Source organism: Zonotrichia leucophrys, chromosome 25, assembly GCF_028769735.1.
Source record: "Zonotrichia leucophrys gambelii isolate GWCS_2022_RI chromosome 25, RI_Zleu_2.0, whole genome shotgun sequence".
Lineage (NCBI taxonomy): Eukaryota > Metazoa > Chordata > Aves > Passeriformes > Passerellidae > Zonotrichia > Zonotrichia leucophrys.
In genome coordinates, this window is record NC_088194.1 from 2,488,342 (window position 1) to 2,508,814 (window position 20,473).

General features: G+C 56.3%; 2 protein-coding genes across 2 annotated transcripts in view; one reads left to right on the top strand and one right to left on the bottom strand.

Annotated features, from left to right (window-relative positions):
* Window positions 1-9,472, top strand: part of DCAF8 (DDB1 and CUL4 associated factor 8) — a 41,582-nt gene extending 32,110 nt beyond the window's left edge. Inside the window, exons 12-15 of the mRNA XM_064732394.1 lie at window positions 3,340-3,470; window positions 5,252-5,371; window positions 6,155-6,271; window positions 8,409-9,472. Coding sequence (XP_064588464.1) covers window positions 3,340-3,470; window positions 5,252-5,371; window positions 6,155-6,271; window positions 8,409-8,519 — 479 coding nt within the window. The 3' untranslated portion in view covers window positions 8,520-9,472. The remainder of the gene's footprint in view (window positions 1-3,339; window positions 3,471-5,251; window positions 5,372-6,154; window positions 6,272-8,408) is intronic.
* Window positions 9,473-11,042: 1,570 nt separating this feature from the next.
* On the bottom strand, window positions 11,043-19,932 carry PEA15 (proliferation and apoptosis adaptor protein 15). The gene is made up of 4 exons (XM_064732395.1): window positions 19,843-19,932; window positions 14,601-14,774; window positions 13,339-13,494; window positions 11,043-11,844 (listed from the first exon to the last, which is right to left on the bottom strand). The coding sequence occupies exons 2-4, from the start codon at window positions 14,770-14,772 to the stop codon at window positions 11,780-11,782; spliced, it is 393 nt and encodes a 130-aa protein (XP_064588465.1). The 5' UTR covers window positions 14,773-14,774; window positions 19,843-19,932; the 3' UTR covers window positions 11,043-11,779.
* Window positions 19,933-20,473: the final 541 nt, after the last annotated feature.

The window sequence follows — 20,473 nt, forward strand, 5'->3', positions numbered from 1 at the left end:
CCAAAACCAGCCCCAAATCCATCCCCATATCCACCCCAAATCACCCCAAAACCAGCCCTAAAACAGCCCCAAATTGACCCAAAACCAGCCCCAAAACCAGCCCCAAAACCAGCCCCAAATCCATCCCAAATCACCCCAAAACCAGACCCAAAACCAGACCCAAATCCACCCCAAAACAGGCCCAAAATCACCCCAAAACCAGCCCTAAACCAGCCCCAAATCACCCCAAAAACAGCCCTAAAACAGCCCCAAATCACCCCAAAAATATCCCAAAACCAGCCCCAAATCCATCCCAAAACATCCCAGAACCAGCCTGAAAAATCAACCCTAAACCCACCCCCAAATCAGTCCTCAATCAGCCAAAAAACACCTCAAAATCAACCCTAAATCCTTCCTCAAATCAGCACTAAATCATCCCCAAAATCAGCCCTAAATCAGCACTAAATCATCCCCAAATCAACCCTAAATCCTTCCCCAAATTACCTCAAAATTAACCCCAAAATCAGCCCTAAAACACCCCCAAATCAGCCCTAAATGCTTCCTCAAATTACCTCAAAATTAACCCCAAAATCACCCCCAAATCAGCCCTAAAACACCCCCAAACCAACCCTAAATCCTTACCCAAAATTCCCTCAAAATTAACCCCAAAAATCACCCCCAAATCAGCCTCAAATCATCCCCAAATCAGCCCTAAAACCCCCCCAAATCAACCCTAAGTCCTTCCCCAAATCACCTCAAAATTAACCCCAAAATCAACTCCTAAATCAGCCCTAAAACACCCCAAATCATTCCCAAATCAGCCCTAAATCCTTCCCCAAATTCCCTCAAAATCAATCCCAAAATCACCCCTAAATCACCCTCAAAAATCACCCAAATCAGCCCTAAAACACACCCAAAAATCAACCCTAAAAGCAACCCCAAAATAGCTCTAAAAATCTATCAAATTACCTCAAAATTACCTCAAAATTATCCCCAAAATCACCCCCAAATCAGCCCTAAATCCTTCCCCAAATTGCCTCAAAATCAATCCCAAAATCAGCCCTAAAACACCCCCAAATCAACCCTAAATCTTTCCCCAAATTACCTCAACATTAACCCCAAAATCAACTCCTAAATCAGCCCTAAAACACCCCAAATCATTCCCAAATCAGCCCTAAATCCTTCCCCAAATTACCTCAAAATTAACCCCAAAATCACCCCCAAATCAGCCCTAAATCACCCCAAAATCAGCCCTAAATCCTTCCCCAAATTACCTCAAAATCAATCCAAAATCACCCCCAAATCAGCCTAAATCCTTCCTCAAATCACCTCAAAATTAACCCCAAAATCAGCCCTAAATCACCCCAAAAATCAACCTTAAAAGCAACCCCAAAATAGCTCTAAAACTCTATCAAATTACCTCAAAATTACCTCAAAAATAACTCCAAAATCACCCCCAAATCAACCCTAAATCCTTCCCCAAATCACCTCAAAATTAACCTCAAAATCAGCCCATCAAAACACCCCAAAATCAACCCTAAATCCTTCCTCAAATCAGCCCTAAATCATCCCCAAAATCAGCCCCAAATCAGCCCTAAATCCTTCCCCAAATTCCCTCAAAATTAACCCCAAAATCACCCCCAAATCAGCCCTAAAACACCCCAAAATCAACCCTAAATCCTTCCTCAAATCACCTCAAAATTAACCCAAAATCAACCCTAAAATACCCCAAAATCAACCCTAAATCACCCCCAAATCACCTCAAAATTAACCCCAAAATCAACCCTAAATCACCCCCAAATCAGCCCTAAAACCCCCCCAAATCAACCCTAAATCCTTCCCCAAATCACCTCAAAATTAACCCCAAAATCAGCCCTAAAAGCAACCCCAAAATAGCTCTAAAAATCTATCAAATTACCTCAAAATTACCTCAAAATTAACTCCAAAATCACCCCCAAATCAGCCCTAAAACATCCCCAAATCAGCCCTAAAACACCCCAAAATCAACCCTAAATCCTTCCCAAATTCCCTCAAAATTAACCCCAAAATCAACTCCAAAATCACCCCGAAATCAGCCCTAAATCACCCCAAATCAGCCCTAAATCCTTCCCCAAATTCCCTCAAAATTAACCCCTAAATCACCCTCAAATCACCCCCAAAATCAGCCCTAAAATACCCCAAAATCAACCCTAAATGCTTCCCCAAATTACCTCAACATTAACCCCAAAATCAGCCCTAAAATACCCCAAATCAACCCTAAATCCTTCCCCAAATTCCCTCAAAATTAACCCCAAATCACCCCAAATCAGCCCTAAATCATTCCCAAATCAACCCTAAATGCTTCCTTAAATTACCTCAACATTAACCCCAAAAATCAGCTCTAAAATACCGCAAAATCAACCCTAAATGCTTCCCCAAATTACCTCAAAATTAACTCCAAAATCACCCCCAAATCAGCCCTAAAACACCCCAAAATCAACCCTAAATCCTTCCTCAAATTACCTCAAAATTAACCCCAAAATCAGCCCTAAAATACCCCAAAATCACCCCCAAATCAACCCTAAATGCTTCCCCAAATTACCTCAAAATCAGTCCCAAAATCACCCCTAAATCAGCCCTAAAACACCCCCAAATCAGCCCTAAATGCTTCCTCAAATTACCTCAAAAATAACCCCAAAATCAGCCCAAAATCAGCTCTAAAACACCCCCAAATCAGCCCTAAATGAGCCCTAAATCACCCCCAAACCAACCCTAAATCCTTCCCCAAATCACCTCAAAATTAACCCCAAAAATCACCCCCAAATCACCCTAAAATCACCCCCAAATCAGCCTAAAACACCCCAAAATCAACCCTAAAACACCCCCAAATCAGCCCTAAATCCTTCCCCAAATTCCCTCAAAATTAACCCCAAAATCAGCCCTAAAACACCCAAAAAAATCAACCCTAAAAGCAACCCCAAAATAGCTCTAAAAATCTATCAAATTACCTCAAAATTACCTCAAAATTAACTCCAAAATCACCCCCAAATCACCCCCAAATCATTCCCAAATCAGCCCTAAGTCCTTCCCCAAATTCCCTCAAAATTAACCCCAAAATCAGCCCTAAAACACCCCCAAATCAACCCTAAAACCCCCCCAAATCAACCCTAAATCCTTCCTCAAATCACCTCAAAATCAACCCCAAAATCAGCCCTAAAACCAACCCCAAAATCGCTCTAAAAAAACCCCTAAAAACCCTTTTAGCAACCATTTCCTTGGCTTCCCAGCCAGGAATTCCACTGGGGACACCCCAAACCTCCTGATTTTCCCTGATTTTCCCTGATTTTCCCTGATTTTTCCCATTTTCCATCATTTTTCCAGTGAAAGGGGTGAATTTCTACGGCCCCAAGAGCGAGTTCGTGGTGAGCGGCAGCGACTGCGGCCACATTTTCCTGTGGGAGAAATCCTCCTGCCAGATCGTGCAGTTCATGGAGGGCGACAAGGGCGGAGTGGTGAGACCCAAAAATTCCCAAATTCCCATTTTTCCCCCTTCATCCATCCCCTTTTCCCTCTGTTCTGCAGGATGGTCCCGTTCCCGTTTCCCAGGCAGGATCCCAAATTTTTCCCCTCTTTTCTCCTCCTTTTTCCCTCCTTTTTTCCCCCTTTTTTCCCCCTTTTTTCCCCTCCTTTTTCCCTCCTTTTTTCCCCTCTTTTTTCCTTCTTTTTCCCCTTTTTCCCTCCTTTTTTCCCCCTTTTTTCCCCCTCTTTTCCCTCTTTTTTGCCCTTTTTTCCCCTCCTTTTTCCCTCTTTTTCCCTCCTTTTTTCCCCTTTTTCCTCCTTTTCCCTCCTTTTCCCTCCTTTTCCCTCCTTTTCCCTCCTTTTCCCTCCTTTTCCCTCCTTTTCCCTCCTTTTTTCCCCTTTTTCCCCCTTTTTTCCCCTTTTCCCCCCCTTTTCTCCTCCTTTTTTCCCTCTTTTTTTCCCCTTTTTTCCCTCTTTTTTCCCCCCTTTTCGCCTCCTTTTTCCCTTTTTTCCCCCTTTTTCCCCCTCCTTTTTCCCCTCTTTTTTTCCCCTTTTTACCCCTCTTTTCCCCCCTTTTTTTCCCATTTTCTCACCCCATTTTTTCCCCAGCTGAACTTCCTGGAGTCTCACCCCCATTCCCAACCCTATTTCCATTCCCCAAATCCCCATTTTTCCCATTTTTTTTTCCCAGCTGAACTGCCTGGAGCCTCACCCTCATTCCCCAAATCCTCATTTTTTCCCATTTTTCCCATTTTTTCCCCATTTTTCCCAGGTGAACTGCCTGGAGCCTCACCCCCATTCCCCAAATCCCCATTTTTTCCCAAAATTCCCATTTTTTCCCATTTTCCCAGGTGAACTGCCTGGAGCCTCACCCTCATTCCCAATCCTATTCCCTCCCATTCCCATTCCCCAAATCCCCATTTTTCCCATTTTTTCCCTGTTTTTTCCCAGGTGAACTGCCTGAAGCCTCACCCTCATTCCCAATCCCATTCCCAACCCCATTCCTGATCCCAAAATTCCTGTTTTTTCCCCAGGTGAACTGCCTGGAGCCCCACCCCCATTCCCATTCCCAATATCCACATTTTTCCCCAAAATTCCTGTTTTTCCTCAGGTGAACTGCCTGGGGCCTCACCCCCATTCCCAGTCTCATTCCCATTCCCATTCCCCAAATCCCCATTTTTCCCATTTTTTCCCCATTTTCCCAGGTGAACTGCCTGGAGCCGCACCCCCATTCCCATTCCCATTCCCAAAATTCCCATTTTTCCCATTTTCCCAGGTGAACTGCCTGGAGCCCCACCCTCATTCCCAGTCCCATTCCCAATCCCATTCCCAACCCCATTCCTGATCCCCAAATCCTCATTTTTTCCCAAAATTCCCATTTCCCCCCCAGGTGAACTGCCTGGAGCCTCACCCCCATTCCCAATCCCATTCCCTCCCATTCCCATTCTCCAAAATCCCCATTTTTCCCATTTTTTTCCCCATTTTTCCCCAGGTGAACTGCCTGGGGTCTCACCCCCATTCCCAATCCCATTCCTGATCCTAAAATCCTAATTTTTTCCCAAAATTCCCATTTGCCCCCCAGCTGAACTACCTGGAGCCTCACCCCCATTCCCAATCCCATTCCCATTCCCCAAATCCCCATTTTTCCCATTTTTTCTCCATTTTCCCCCCAGGTGAACTGCCTGGAGCCTCACCCCCATTCCCAGTCCCATTCCCAATCCCATTCCCAATCCCATTCCTTTTCCCAAAATTCCCATTTTTCCCATTTTCCCAGGTGAACTGCCTGGAGCCGCACCCGCACCTGCCCGTGCTGGCCACCAGTGGGCTGGACCACGACGTGAAGATTTGGGCGCCCACGGCCGAGGCGCCCACGGAGCTGCGCGGCCTCAAGGAGGTGAGGGCTGGAATTCCTGGGAATTCCTGGGAATTCCTGGGATTTCCTGGGATTTCCTGGGATTTCCTGGGAATTCCTGGGATTTCCTGGGATTTTCCTGGGATTTCCTGGGATTTTCCTGGGATTTTCCTGGGATTTTTCTGGGATTTTCCTGGGATATTCCTGGGATTTCCTGGGATATTCCTGGGATTTCCTGGGATTCCCAGGGAATCTGACCCGGGATTTCCATGGAATATAACCCAGGATTTCCATGGAATATAACCCGGGATTTCCATGGAATATATCCCAGGATTTCCGTGGAATCTGACCCAGGATTTCCATGGAATGTCCCCAGGGATTTCCCTGGACTGTGACCCGAGTTTTCCATGGAATCTGACCTGGGTTTTCCATGGAATCTGACCCGGGTTTTCCATGGAATCTGACCTGGGATTTCCATGGAATATGACCCAGGTTTTCCATGGAATGTGACCCAGGAATTCCATGGAATATGACTCAGGTTTCCCATGGAATTTCCCTGGGTTTTCCATGGAATATAACCCAGGATTTCCATGGAATATGTCCTGGGTTTTCCATGGAATATAACCCAGGATCCCCATGGAATACAACATTGGTTTTCCGTTGAATCCAACCCAGGATTTCCCTTGAATCTGACCCATGATTTCCATGGAATTTCACCCGCGATTCCCACGGAACACAACCCAGATTTCCCTGGGAATTTCCCTGGGAATTCCCATGGAATGTGACCTCATTTTCCATGGAATTTTTCCCTTTTCCCTGGCCCAGGTGATCAAGAAGAACAAGGTGGAGCGGGACGAGGACAGCCTGCACCACACGGACATGTTCGACAGCCACATGCTCTGGTTCCTGATGCACCACCTGCGCCAGCGCCGCCACCACCGGGTACCCCCTGCTCCTCCTCTGCTTTGCCCCCTTTTTTCCCACTTTTCCATCTTTTTTCCCACTTTTCCCTCCTTTTTCCCACTTTTCCCTCCTTTTTTCCCACTTTTCCCCTCCTTTTCCCCCTCCTTTTTTCCCTCTTTTTTCCCCTTTTTTTCCCATTTTCTCACCCCATTTTTTTCCCAGCTGAACTGCCTGGAGCCTCACCCCCATTCCCAAAATCCTCATTTTTCCCAAAATTCCCATTTTTTTCCCCCCAGGTGAACTCCTGGGGCCTCACCCCCATTCCCAAAATCCCCATTTTTCCCCAAAAATCCCCATTTTTTCCCAAAATTCCCATTTTTTTCCCATTTTTCCCAGGTGACCTGCCTGGAGCCTCACCCCCATTCCCAATCCCATTCCCATTCCCAGTATCCCCATTTTTTCCCATTTTTTCCCATTTTCCCAGGTGAACTGCCTGGAGCCCCACCCCCATTCCCCAAATCCTCATTTTTCCCAAAATTCCCATTTTTCCCCCAGGTGAACTCCTGGGGCCTCACCCCCATTCCCAACCCTATTCCCATTCCCCAAATTCCCATTTTTCCCCCTTTATTCCTCCCCTTTTCCCTCTGTTCTGACCCCAAAAGCAGCGGGATGGTCCCGTTCCCGTTTCCCAGGCAGGATCCCAAATTTGGCCGATTTTTCCAGATGTTTCCTGCAGGAAAGGGAAATGCCTGTGCTGGGAATGGCCCCATCCTGAATTTCCTCTGCTGGGAACTCCTGGCTCTCCTGCTTTGGGGTGGCCAGGATGGGCCTTTTCCCTTTTTTCCCACTTTTCCCCGTTTTTCCCTGCTTTTTTTCCCACCTCTTTTCCCACTTTTTCTTCCTGCTTTTCCCTTTTCTGACCCATTTCCCTCATTTCTGACCCCGTTCCCATTTCTCCCATTCCTGACCCCGTTTCTGACTCAGTTCCTGACCCCATTTTCCCTGTTCCTGACCCCGTTTCCTGATCCCGTGTCTGACCCCTTTTCCCCATTCCTGGCCCTATTTCTGCCCCCATTTTTCCCATTTCTGACCCCATTTCTGACCCTTTTCCCTGTTCCTGACCCCATTTCTGCCCCATTTCCCCTTTTCCCCCTTCCTGCCCTATTTCTGTCCCCATTTTTCCCATTTCTGACCCCATTTCTGACCCTGTTCCTGACCCCATTTTCCCTTTTCCCCGCTTCTGCCCCCATTCCCCCATTCCTGACCCCATTTCTGCCCCCGTTTTCTCATTCCTGCCCCATTCCCCCATTTCTGCCCCATTCCCCCATTTCTCACCCCATTATTTCTCCCCCATTTCTCACCCCATTCCTGACCCCATTTCCCCCATTCCTGACCCCATTTCTGCCCCATTTCCCCCATTTCTCACCCCATTATTCCTGCCCCATTTCCCCCATTTCTAACCCCATTTCTCACCCCGTTATCTCCCCCATTTCCCCATTTCTCACCCCATTATTCCTGCCCCATTTCCCCCATTTCTCACCCCATTTCTCACCCACTCCATTTTCTGTCCCGTTTTTTCCCCATTCCTGACTCAATTTCTGCCCCATTTCCCCATTTCACCCATTTCTCACCCCATTATTCCTGCCCCATTTCCCCATTTCTCACCCCATTATTTCTCCCCCATTTCCCCCATTCTACCCCATTTCCATTCCAACCCATTTTCCCCCATTTCTCACCCCATTTCTCACCCCATTATTCCTGCCCCATTTCCCCATTTCTAACCCCATTTCTGCCCCAATTTCCCCATTCCTAACCCCATTTTTCACCCGATTATCTGCCCCATTTCACCCCATTTCTCACCCCATTTTCTGCCCCATTTCCCCATTTCTAACCATTCGCCCCATTTTCACCCATTATTCTCCCCCATTTCCCCCATTTCTCACCCAATTTCTACCCCATTTCTACCCCATTTTCCCCATTTTGCCCCCATTTCTCACCCATTATTTCCTGCCCCAATTCCCCATTTCTCACCCATATGTTCTGCCTTCTCACCATATTTCATTCCCCCATTCACCCACTGTTTCTCACCCCGTTATTTCTCCCCCATTTCCCCCATTTCTCACCCCGTTATTTCTGCCCCATTTCTCACCCCGTTATTTCCCCTTTGTTCCCGCAGCGCCGCCGGGAGCCCGGGGCCGATTCCCCCTCGGACGATTCCGGGAGCTCCTCGGACACCTCTGACGATGAGGAGGAGGGGCCGGACCGGGTGCAGTGCATGCCCTCGTGAGCCCCCCAAAAACCCCCAAAACCCCCCAAAAACCCCCAAAAACCCCAAACCGGGGGGCCCCACCCCACTAACACCTGGAGCTTTGTATTGACCTTGTTCAGCCCCCTCCCCAATTCCCAGTTTCCCCCATTTTGGGGTCCCCTTCCCCTTTTTTTCCCCCTTTTTTGGGGTCCCCCCCTCACTTTGGGGGGGTCCAGGGGGGGATTTTTTATTACCCCCCCCTCCCCAGTTTTTTTGGGACCCCAATCCCACCCCTTAAGCTCTTCAAGCACCCCCTTTTTGGGAATGGGGGGGGTCCCACCCCTTTTTCCTCATTTTCCCTCTTTTCTCCTCATTTTTCCTCATTTTTCCTCATTTTTTTCCTCATTTTTTTCCTCATTTTTTCCTCACTTTTTCCTCATTTTTCCCCATTTTTTCCCTCCATTTCCCCCCTTTTTTCCTCCATTTTTCTTTCCCACATTTTTCCCATTTTTCCCCCCTTTTCTCTTTTTTTTTCCCCCACACTTTTCCCTTTTTTTCCCACCATTCCCCCCCACTTTTTTTCCTCTTTTTTCCCCCCCAATCCCCACCACTTTTCACCCCCTTTTTTTTCCCATTTTTCCCCTTTTTTTCCCCATTTCCCAGGGGGGGTCTCCCTCCCTCTGTACATAGCCGTGATTTGCACTTGGTTTGGCCCCTTTTACCCCCCCAAAAACCCCCAAAACCCCCCCAAAAAAACAAAAACAAAAAAAAACTCCTTTAATTTCCCATTTCTTTTCTCGGGGGGGGGGGAGGGGTTCAGGGGGGTTTTTTTTGGGGGGGGAGAAAAAAAAACCCCCCAAAAATTTCCCTGTTTAGAGGCCTAATTTTATATTGTATTAAAAAACCAAATGGGCCTGGGAGTTCTCCCTGGCAGAGCTGTAAAAGTTGGGATATATATTATATATAAATGCAATAAAAACCGACTCAACGAACCCCAGACTCCCCAAAATTTCTCTCCCAACCCCTTTGAACCTTTTCCCAGTTGGATTTTGACCCTTTTTCCCCAGATTTTCCCTCAAAAATCCCTCGCACAGAGCAGCTTTTTTCCATCTTTATCAATACACAGTCAGCACGGTCTGAGGGGAAGGGGAAGGGAGGGAATTTGGGGAGGGGGAGACACCCAGAGACCCCCCCAGAGGGGTTGGGGACACCCCTGGGTCCCCCCCTATCCCATCTGGACATCGAGGAGGGTTCAAAAACATCAATTTGAACCAAATCCAGCGTTTTTTCACAAAGATTTGGGGACAATAAATAAAGGGAGAGGGGGACAATTTGAGGAGGGGGGGGATAAATTTGGGGAGGGGGACACACGAGCCGGTGGCTGCTGCGGGTTTTAGCTTTTATTAAATAAAATATATTAATTAATTAACATTTAATTAACTCTGCTGGCTCCCCCCCCACCCACCTGGGTTAGTAACTAAACCTGAACCCCAAAAATTTCCCCCCCCCCCAGCCCAGTTTGGTAGCTCCTCCTTCCCAGTTTGGTAATGGGAGGACCGCTCCAAAAAAAATATTTATGGGGGTGGGCGGTCAGAGTGCCCCCCTTAAAAAATTGGGATTTTTGGGAGTTTTTTCCCCAATTTTAGGGGTCATTTTTTTGCTGCCCATCACCCAAAAAATGGGAAATTTTCCCTCAATTTTGGGGGTTTTTCCCTCAAAATTTGGGGGGTTTTCCCTCAATTTTGGGGGGTTTTCCTCAATTTTGGGGGGGTCACCACTTTCAGCCTCCCCCCTAAAAAGAGATTTTGGGTTGTCACCACTTTGTCCCCCACCCCAAAAATTGGAATTTTGGGGGTTTTCCCCCCAATTTTGTGGGGTCACCACTTTGTCCCCCACCCCAAAAATTGGAATTTTTGTTTGGAAATTTTTTTCCCAATTTTGGGTTTTTTCCCCAATTTTGGGGTTTTTCCCCCACAATTTTGAGGGGTCACCACTTCCTAAAAATGGGATTTTTAGGGGGGTTCCTCAATTTGGGGGTCACATTTTGCTGCCCCCCCCCCCAAAAATAAAAAAGGGGAAAATTTGGGGTTTTTTCCTCCGATTTTGGGATTTTTTCCCCCAATTTTTGGGGGGTCACCTCTCACTGTCCCCCATCCCTTTTGTCACCTCCTTGTCCCCTCCTTGTCCTTCCTGGGGGAGTCCAAGACCCCCCCCCAAAATCAGCCCCGACCTCGGCGCCCTCCCGACCTCCCCCTGCCCTCCTGTGCCCCCCCCCCAAAATTTGGGGGGGTCCCGGTGCTTGTGACCCCCCAAAATTGGGGTGGGGGCATCCCAATGTCTGTGACCCCCCAAAATTGGGGTGGGGGCGTTCCCAATGTCTGTGACCCCTAAAATTGGGTGGGGGGGATCTCAGTCTCTATCACAGACCCCCCCTCAAATTAGGGGACCCCAAAATTTAATTGGGGGGGGGTCCCAGTCCCCCCCCCAAATTGCATTGGGTGGTCCCTGTGACCCCAAAATTTAATTGGGGGTCCATAATTTTAACCCCCCAAATTGCATTGGGTTGTCCCTGTGACCCCAAAATTTAATTGGGGGGGGTCCTAATAATTTTAACCCCCCCAATTGGGATTGGGTGGTCCCTGTGACCCCAAAATTTAATTGGGGGGGGTCCCAATAATTTTAACCCCCCCAAATTGCATTGGGTTGTCCCTGTGACCCCAAAATTTAATTGGGGGGGGGTCCTAATAATTTTAACCCCCCCAATTGGGATTGGGTGGTCCCTGTGACCCCAAAATTTAATTGGGGGGGGTCCCAATAATTTTAACCCCCCTAAATTGGGTTGGGGGTTCCCTGTGACCCCAATGGGGGGGGTCCCAATAATTTTAACCCCCTAAATTGGCATTGGGTGGTCCCTGTGACCCCAAAATTTAATGTGGGGGGGTCCCAATAATTTTAACCCCCCTAAATTGGGTTGGGGGTTCCCTGTGACCCCAATGGGGGGGGGTCCCAATAATTTTAACCCCCCTAAATTGGAATTTTTTGGGGGGGTGGTCCCATTTTTATGCCCCCCCCTCAACTTACCCACAATGAGGGGGGGTCCCCATCCCTCCTTCCCCCCCCCTCAAATCGAGGCCTTTTTTGGGGTGGGGGTCCCATGGGAATTTCACCCCCCCCCACCCCAATTCCCCCCCTCCCCCATTTTGAGAGGGGTGGGGGGGGGTTCAGCCCCTCCCCCCCCCCAGGGGTGCAGAGTGGGGAGGGGGCTCTGGGGGGGGGGCGGGGGGGGGTCCTGGAGCCGCTCAGGCCTTTTTCGGGGGGGGGGCCAGTTTGATGATCTCCTCCTCCGAGGGCTGCCGGATGATGTCTGGGGAGGGGGCGACACAGGGGGGGTCAGGGGGGGGGCTGGGGGTGTCGCCCCCTCCCCACAGAGGGTCCCCAACCCCTCCTGGGGGTCCCCAAATCTGCCCGGGGGTCCCCAACCCCTCTTGGGGGGGGTCTTTTATCCCTGACACAGCTTTGGGATAATGGAGGGGGGGGGTTCCCCAACCCTTTCTGGATGTCCCCAAACCAGCCGGGGTCCCAACTCTCCCTGGGGGTCCCCAACTCTCCTGGGGGTCCCACCCTTTCCCTGGGGGGTCCCTTTATGCCCCTTGGGGTCCCTGTCCCGCTTTGGGATAATTGGGGGGGTCCCCAACCTTTCTGGATGTCCCCAAACCTGCCGGGGGTCCCCAAACCAGCCCGGGGTCCCCAACTCTCCCTGGGGGTCCCAAATTTCTGGGGTCCCACCTTTCTGGATGTCCCCAGCCCTTTCTTTGGGGGGGTCCCAAACCAGCTCGGGGGTCCCCAACCACTCCTGGGGGTCCCCAATTCTTCTGGTGGTCCCCAACCCTTCCTGGTGTCCCAGCCCTTCCTTGGGGGCCCCTAAACCAGCCCGGGGACCCAAACCAGCCCGGGGTCCCCAACTCTCCCTGGGGTCCCCAAACCTGCCCAGGTGTCCCCAACCTTTCCTAGGGGGTCTTTTCTTCCCTTGGGGGTCCCTGGCACAGCTTTGGGATAATTGGGGGGGGGTCCCCAACCCTCCCTGGGGGTCCCCAACCCTGCCCGGGGGTCCCCAAACTTTCCGGGTTTTTTTTTTTTCCCGCCTTGGGGGTCCCTGTCCCAGCCCTGGGGTAATTGGGGAGGGGTCGCTGTCCCTGCTTGGGGACAATGACAGTTCCTGGCTCTGGGAGTGCCTGGCTGTCCCCGTCCCCAGCTGTCCCCGTCCCCGGCTGTCCCTGGGTGTCCCCATCCCTGCCTGTCCTTGTCCCTGTCCCCATCCCGGCTGTCCCCATCCCTGTCCCCGCTCTCCCCATCCCCGCCTGTCCCTGGGTGACATCCCCCCGTCCTGTCCCCATCCCGTCCCTGCCTGTCCCTGGTGACATCCCCGCCCGTCCCTGTCCCCATCTGTCCCTGTCCCTGAGTCCCCATCCCAATCATTCCCTGTCCTGCCTGTCCCGTCCCCATCCTCTCCTGTCCCTGGGTGACATCCCCTTGTGTCCCTGTCCCCGGCTGTCCCTGGGTGACATCCCCGGCTGTCCCCGTCCCTGCTGTCCCTGTCACTGTCCCCATCCCCGCCTGTCCCTGGGTGACATCCCCTTGTGTCCCTGTCCCCATTCTCGCCTGTCCTGGGTGACATCCCCTTGGTGTCCCTGTCCCTGGGTGACATCCCCTTGTGTCCCCGTCCCCATCCCCGCCTGTCTCTGGGTGACATCCCGTTGTGTTCCTGTCCCTGGGTGACATCCCCTTGTGTCCCTGTCCCCGTCCCCGCCTGTCCCTGGGTGACATCCCTGCCTGTCCCCGTGTCCCCGTCCCCTCTCACCCTTGTACTTCTTGGCGCTGGGGATGCGGGTGAGCTTGGTGTCCACCTCGTCCTCCTCGGAGATCTTGAGCACCTGCGTGCGGTACTGCACCACCTTGGTCAGCAGGTCCGGCCGGCGCGAGATCTCGAAGATGTGCTCGATGTAGGACAGGTTGTCTGTGACACGGGGACAGCGCGGGGACAGCGCGGGGACACACACGGGACACACACGGGACACGTGCTGGGCTCGGGCCACCCGCGCTGCTGCGGCCGCGGGGGCCCGGAGGGCGCGGGGAGGGGACAGGGAGGGACAGGGTGGGGACAAGGAGGGGACAGCGATGGGGACAAGGAGGGGACAGGATGGGGACAAGGATGGGGACAGCGATGGGGACAAGGAGGGGACAGGGATGGGGACAAGGAGGGGACAGCGATGGGGACAAGGAGGGGACAGGGTGGGGACAAGGAGGGACAGGGATGGGGACAAGGAGGGGACAAGGAGGGACAGGATGGGGACAGGAGAGAGACAGGGATGGGGACAAGGAGGGGTCACGCGATGGGACAAGGAGGGACGGAGGGACAGGACATGGGGACAAGGAGAGACAGGATGGGGACAAGGAGGGATGGGAAGTTCAGGGACGGGGACAGGAGGGGACAGGGATGGGGACAAGGATGGGACAAGGAGAGAGAACAGGGATGGGGACAGGGATGGGACAGGGTGGGGCATGAGGGGACAGGGGAGGGGACAGGGACGGGGAGACGACAAGGATGGGAGTGGGACAAGGATGGGAAGGGGATAGGGATAAGGAGGGGACAGGGATGGGGACAAGGAGGAGCGGGAGACAGGATGGGGACAAGAGGGGACAGGGACAGACAGAAATGAGGACAAGAAGGGGACAGGGATGGAGATAGGGACAAGCAGGGGGACAGAGGACAGGGGAGGGACAGGATGGGGACAGGGATGGGGACAGAGGACATGGGGACAGGGATGGGAACTAGGAGGGGGATGGAGGGACAGGGTTGGGGACAAGGAGGGGACGGGGAGAAGGGACAGGGATGGGGACAAGGAGGGGACATGGGAGGGACAGGATGGGGACGGGGATGGGGAGAGGGCAAGGATGGGATGGGGACAGGATCTGGACGGGGACAGGGACAAGGCTCAGGTGATGGGGACGGGGACAGGGACAGGGCCAGGGCTCAGGGGATCAGGGTGGGACCATCCCAGGGCAGGAGCAGCCCCGGGGCGCGGGGAGGGGACAGTGCCGGCGGTGGCACGGGTGTCACACCTCGGTCCAGCTTGCTGTGGCGCTCCAGGAAGGCGAACCAGTGGTGGCCGGTGGCGATGGCGTCACCCTCCCCGCTGGGGATGTCCTCGCGACACGCAGACTTGAGCTGCTCCAGGTCCTCAGCCGTGATGTTCTGGGCCAGCTCCTCCAGCAGACTGCGGTACTCGGCCATGGCTGGGGACAAAAGGGACATGGGGACAAAAGGGACACAGGGACACGGGGACATGGCCGTGCTGGGCCAGCTCCTCCAGCAGACTGCGGTACTCGGCCATTGCTGGGGACAAAAGGGACATGGGGACATGGCTGGGGACACAGGGACATGGGGACATGGCTGTTATGGGCCAGCTCCTCCAGCAGACTGCAGTACTCGGCCATGGCTGGGGACATTGAGGACACAGGGACATCAGGGACATGGGGACAAAAGAGACATGGGGACATGGCTGGGGACACAGGGACATGGGGAGAAAAGGGACACGGGGACATGGCCGTGCTGGGCCAGCTCCTCCAGCAGACTGGGTACTCGGCTATGGCTGGGGACAAAAGAGACATGGGGACATGGCTGGGGACACGGGGACAGGGACTGGGACATGGAACTGGCTAGGGGACACAGGGACATGGGGACAAAAGGCTTGACAGCATGGGACAGGGGACATGGACTTGGAGGACAATGCTGTGGCTGGGACAAGGACAGGAGACATGAGGGACATGGGGGACATGGCTGGGGACAGGGGTGACATGAGGGACAGAGGACACAGGGATGTGCAGACATGGGGACACTGCCTGGGGACAGGATGACATGGGACGAGCTGGTTGGACACAGTGCTCCTGCTCTCAGCCACACGTGCCACATGTGACAGGTGACTCAGCCACAAGTGTCACCAGTGTCCCCAGCCTCAATCCCTGATGTCACCAGTGTCCCCAACATCAATCCTTGGTGTCACCAGTGTCCCCAGCCTCAGCCACAGGTGTCACAACTGTCCCCAGCCTCAGCTGCTCAAGTCACAAATGTCCCCAGCCTCAGTTCTTGGTGTCACAGATGTCCCCAGACTCATCCACAGGTGTCACAGTTGTCCCCAGACTCATCTACTGGTGTCACAACTGTCCCCAGCCTCAGCTGCTCAAGTCACAAATGTCCCCAGCCTCAGCCATCAGTGTCATGACTGTCCCCAACCTCAGCCACACGTGTCACAAGTGTGCTCAGCCTCAATCCCTGGTGTCACAAATGTCCCCAGCCTCAGCCACCACTGTCCCCAGCTCATTCTTGGTGTCACCAAGTCCCAGCCTCATCCTGGTGTCACAAATGTCCCAGCCTCAGCCAGCAGTGTCACAACGTCCCAGCCTCATCCAATGGTGTCACAAGTGTTCCCTAGCCTCAGTCCCTTGTGTCATAGATGTCCCCAGCTCATCCACAGGTGTCACCAGTGTCCCCAAGCTCAGCTGCTCAATCACAAATGTCCCCAGCCTCAGCCACTGCCGCTCATCCTTGTGTCACAACTGTCCCCAGCCTCATCCATGCTGTCACCGCTGTCCCCACCTCAGTCTCTTGTGTCACAATGTCCCAGCCTCAATCCCTGGTGTCACAAATGTCCCCAGCCTCAGCCACCACTGTCCCCAGTCTCAGTCCTTGGTGTCACAACTGTCCCCAGCCTCATCCATTGCTGTCACCGCTGTCCCCAGCCCTGTCCCCGCTGTCGCGGCTCAGCCCCGGTGCCAGCCCAGCCCCCGGCCGTGACTCATGTGACGCTCACGGGATGTGACAGCGACCGAGCGGGGACCGAGCGGGGACCGAGGCGGCTGCTCCGGGTCCCCAACAGCGCGGGGGGGCTGGCACGGACACCCCCGGACACTGCCACCCCCCTTTGCACACTCAGCCCCGCTTGCACACTCGCCCCAAATTTGCACTGACCCCTCCTTTGCACACTCACCCCAAATTCAGCGCCTCCCCGTTGCACACTCATCCCCTGGACGCTCATCCCCAGTGACACCCCTGGACACTGACCCCCCTCTTTTGCACACTCACCCCGAAATGTGACCCCTCCTTTGCACACCTATCCCAAATTTACAGTGACCCCTCTTTTACACACTCACCCCAAATTCAGTGACCCCCCCTTGCACGCTCACCCCTGATTCGCACTGACCCCCCACTTCTGCACACTCATCCCGAATCGTGACCCCCCCTTTGCACACTCACCCCATGGCTTTACATTGACCCCCCCCTTGCACACTCATCCTGCCCTTGCACAGCCCCCCCTGCACAATCTGACCCCCCCTTTGCACACTCAGCCCCCCTTTCCACTGACCCCCAAATTCACACTCACCCCCTTTGCACACTCACCCCAAATTCACAATGACCCCCAAATTCACACTCACCCCAAGTTTTGACCCCCCCTTTGCACACTCACCCCCCCTTTGCACACTCACCCCCAATCCCCCCGCTCCCCCCTCTCTGTGTTATTTGGGGGGGGGGTCACTGTCCCCCCTCTCTCGCCGGTCCCCGTTGCCATGGCGACGCCGCCACCCACGCAGGGATGCGGTTACCATGGCAACGCATCACCCGCCTGCCCCTTCCCCCCCCCCGCACCCATGGGGGGGGTGGGATCCGACCCTCGTTGTGGGGGGGTTGGGGGGCACGGCCACGTCTCTGTGTCCCCTCCCCCCCACTCGTGACTCCTCGTAAACAACGCCCCCCCCCCAAAACCCCCACCCCAACCCCCCCCACTCGTGACAGCGCTCGGTAAACAACCCCCCCCACGTGAGACCCCCCCCCCCATCACCGACACCTTCCCACGCCCCCCCCCCACAGCCCAGCCCCTCCCCCCCCATGAACAGACGCTCCCCCCACGCCCCCCCCCACGCACAGCCGCGCCCCCCCCACGCTCCTCTCCAATAACAAACCCAACCCCCCCCCATCCCCCAGCCCCTCCCCCCACGCACAAACCCTCCCCCATCCCCCCCCAGCCCCTCCCCCGCCCTGTCCGGTGCGCGGCCCCTTTAAGGCCGCCCATGACTCAGCCCCGGCCGGACACGGGGCCTTCCGGGGGGGGGGGGGCGGGGACCGGGACCCCCCCCCGCCGCCCCCGCCCCTCCCGCGTTCCCAGGCCCGGCCCGAACCCCCCCGAGCCCCCCCATGGCACCGATGGGGGGGGGTCGTGGGTATTTCACCCCCCACACCGTGGGACCCCCCCCCCGCCCCATTCACGTTTCTCATGCAAAGCGCCTCATGAATATTCACGAGGGGCGTGGCCCCGCTGGGCCCCATTCAGTGGGGCGGCCGGGGGGCTCGGGTGGGTTAATCCCGGTTTGTGGGGGGCGCGACACGGGTGGGACGGAGCCCCCCGGCCTTTGTGCCCCCCGTGGGGGGGTCTGGGGGGCGCCGATGCCATCAGTGCCCCCCCTCCCCATGCCCACCCCCCCCTCGGGGTGTTTTTGGGTTTTTGGGGGGGGGGTGGGGAGAGCGGGAGGCGGGGGGAGGGTCCCCCACGAGCCCCCCCCACGCAGCGTGGGGGACAAGGGGCCCTTTGTGCCTCGGGGAGCGGCGCGGCCGCCGCCGGCCCCCCCGGGCCCCCCACGGAATGCGAGGCACGGCCCTGACCCACGGACACGGACACGGACACACGGACACGGCCCTGACCCACGGACACGGTCACGGACACACGGACACGGCCCTGACCCCACTGTCCGGACCCACGGACACGGCCCTGACCCACGGACACGGCCCTGATCCGAGTGTCCGGCCCCACGGACACGGCTCGGACACACGGACACGACCCTGACCCATGGACACGGCCCTGACCCCACTGTCCGGCCCCACAGACACACGGACACGGCCCCGGACCCACAGACATGGCCCTGACCCCACTGTCCGGCCCCACGGACACGGCCCGGAGCCACGGACACGGCCCTGACCCCACTGTCCGGCCCCACGGACACCGTTCGGACCCACGGACACGGCCCTGACCCACGGACATGGCCCTTATCCCACTGTCCACTCCCGGCCCCACGAACAATGCTCCGGACCCACGGACACGGCTCGGACCCACGGACACGGCTGTGCCTCCCCCGCGGCCCCGCCCTGCCCCACTGCCCCCCTCCTGTCCCGCCCCGGTGTCCTGAGGGTCCCACGCGTGTCGCGGGGGTCCCGCCCTGCCCGGCGGCCGCAGCATCCCCGGGCACATCTGGGGCACAGCTGGGGCACAGCTGGGCGCGATCCTTCCCCCCCCACACTCGTGCCTCAGTTTCCCCACGCGGGGCCGCTCCGTGGGACGGGGCACGGGTGGGGTGGGGGGGGCGATGAGTCCCGGGACCCCCCCCCACCCCCCCGTTCCTGTCCCGGTCCCTTTCGGGGCCCCCGCCCGGTCCCGGCGCGGGGATGCGGAAGCGGCGCCTCCCGCGGCCCAGTTCGGTCCCAGTTCGGTCCCAGTTCGGTCCCAGTTCGGTTCCAGTTCGGTCCCAGTTTGGCCCCGCTGGCGGCGCGTGACCCCCCCCGCGCCCACCCGTGATGTCCCCAAAAGCGTTTTTGGGGGGTCCCGGGGGGTTCACGCCGGTCCCGGGCGGTACCGGGCGGTACTGGGAGCACTGGGAGCACTGGGCGGCACCGCGGGCACGGGACGGGACCGGGAGCGCGCGGGGACAGCGCGGGGGGGGCACGGGTGGGGCGGGGGGGAGGAAAGGGCCCCGTGTCCCGCGTGGGGACGGGATGGGAAGCGGGACCGGGATGGGGACGGGACCGGGACCGGGACACGGGGGGTGGCGGGGACAGCGACACGGCGACACGGAGGGGGGGGGTGGCGGGTCCCGCGTCCCGCGTGGGCCCCGAGAGCCACCGAGTGTCCCCCCCCATCGTGTCACGGGTTCGAGCCCCCCCGGCAGCGAAACGGGAAGTGAAAGGGGGGGGATGGGGGGCACCGGGGCAGAACGGGGGGGAACCCGGAGAGCCCGACCGGGACCCTCGGCACCGTTAACCCCTTCCTGCCCGCCGCGGGGGCATCACGGAGCGCGGGGGATGCTCGGTGGGGCGGGGGGGTCACATAGAACGGGGGGGGGCAGCATCGCGGACCGGGGCCGCTGGAGAGCACCGGGAACGGAACCGGGAGCGGAACCGGGAGCGGCCCCGGGAGCGGCGCCGGGAGCGGATGGAGGCGGCGGCCGCGGGGTCCATCCGGTGCCGGTGCGGCCGCGGGGCCGCCGGTGGGGCCGGGGGTAGCTCGGTGGCTCCGGTGCCCCCCTCCCTGCCCGCACTTACCGGCCGCGGTCGCTGCCGGTGCCGGTGCCGGTGCCGCCGCTCGGGCTCTCGGTGCCGCCGCTGGGAGAGGGGGTGGGCGGGGCTTAACGGGGCGGGGTCCTAGGGGGAGGGGCTTGGAGGGGCGGGGTCAGGCGGGAGGAGCCGCCCCGCCCTCCCCCCACTGCCCAGGGTCCCCCGGGGGCGAGATTTGGGGTCCCCGCGGTGTCACCGGCCGGGATGGGGGGGACAGAGGGGGACAAGGGGGGGGACAAGGGGGACAGTGTCACACCGGGCCCCGGGAGGGGAGCGGGAGCAGGGATCCACCCTGGGATCCCATACTGGGATTCCAAACTGGGATGTGGAGCAGGGATCCCATACGGGGATCTGATATTGGGGTCTGGTAGTGGGATCCCATCCTGGGATCTGGAGCAGGGATCTGGTAATGGGATCTACTAATGGGATCCCATACTGGGATCTGCTAATGGGATGTGGAGCAGGGATCTCATACTGGGATCTGGTACCAGGGTCTGGTATTGGGGTCTGGTAATGGGATCCCATCCTGGGATCTGGAGCAGGGACCCCAGTCTGGGATCTGGGATCAGGTATTGGGATCTGCAGCTCAGATTCCATACTGGGATCTGGCAGTGGCATC

What these genes read in the sequence shown, in the direction of transcription:
- PEA15 (XM_064732395.1), bottom strand. Translation starts at nt 14,772, where the DNA reads ATGGCCGAGTACCGCAGTCTGCTGGAGGAGCTGGCCCAGAACATCACG. An exon ending in CCACAGCAAGCTGGACCGAG is followed by an intron (nt 13,495 to 14,600) that starts GTGTGACACCCG and finishes CCCGTGTCACAG; the next exon opens with ACAACCTGTCCTACATCGAG. An exon ending in CAGCGCCAAGAAGTACAAGG is followed by an intron (nt 11,845 to 13,338) that starts GTGAGAGGGGAC and finishes CCCCCTCCCCAG; the next exon opens with ACATCATCCGGCAGCCCTCG.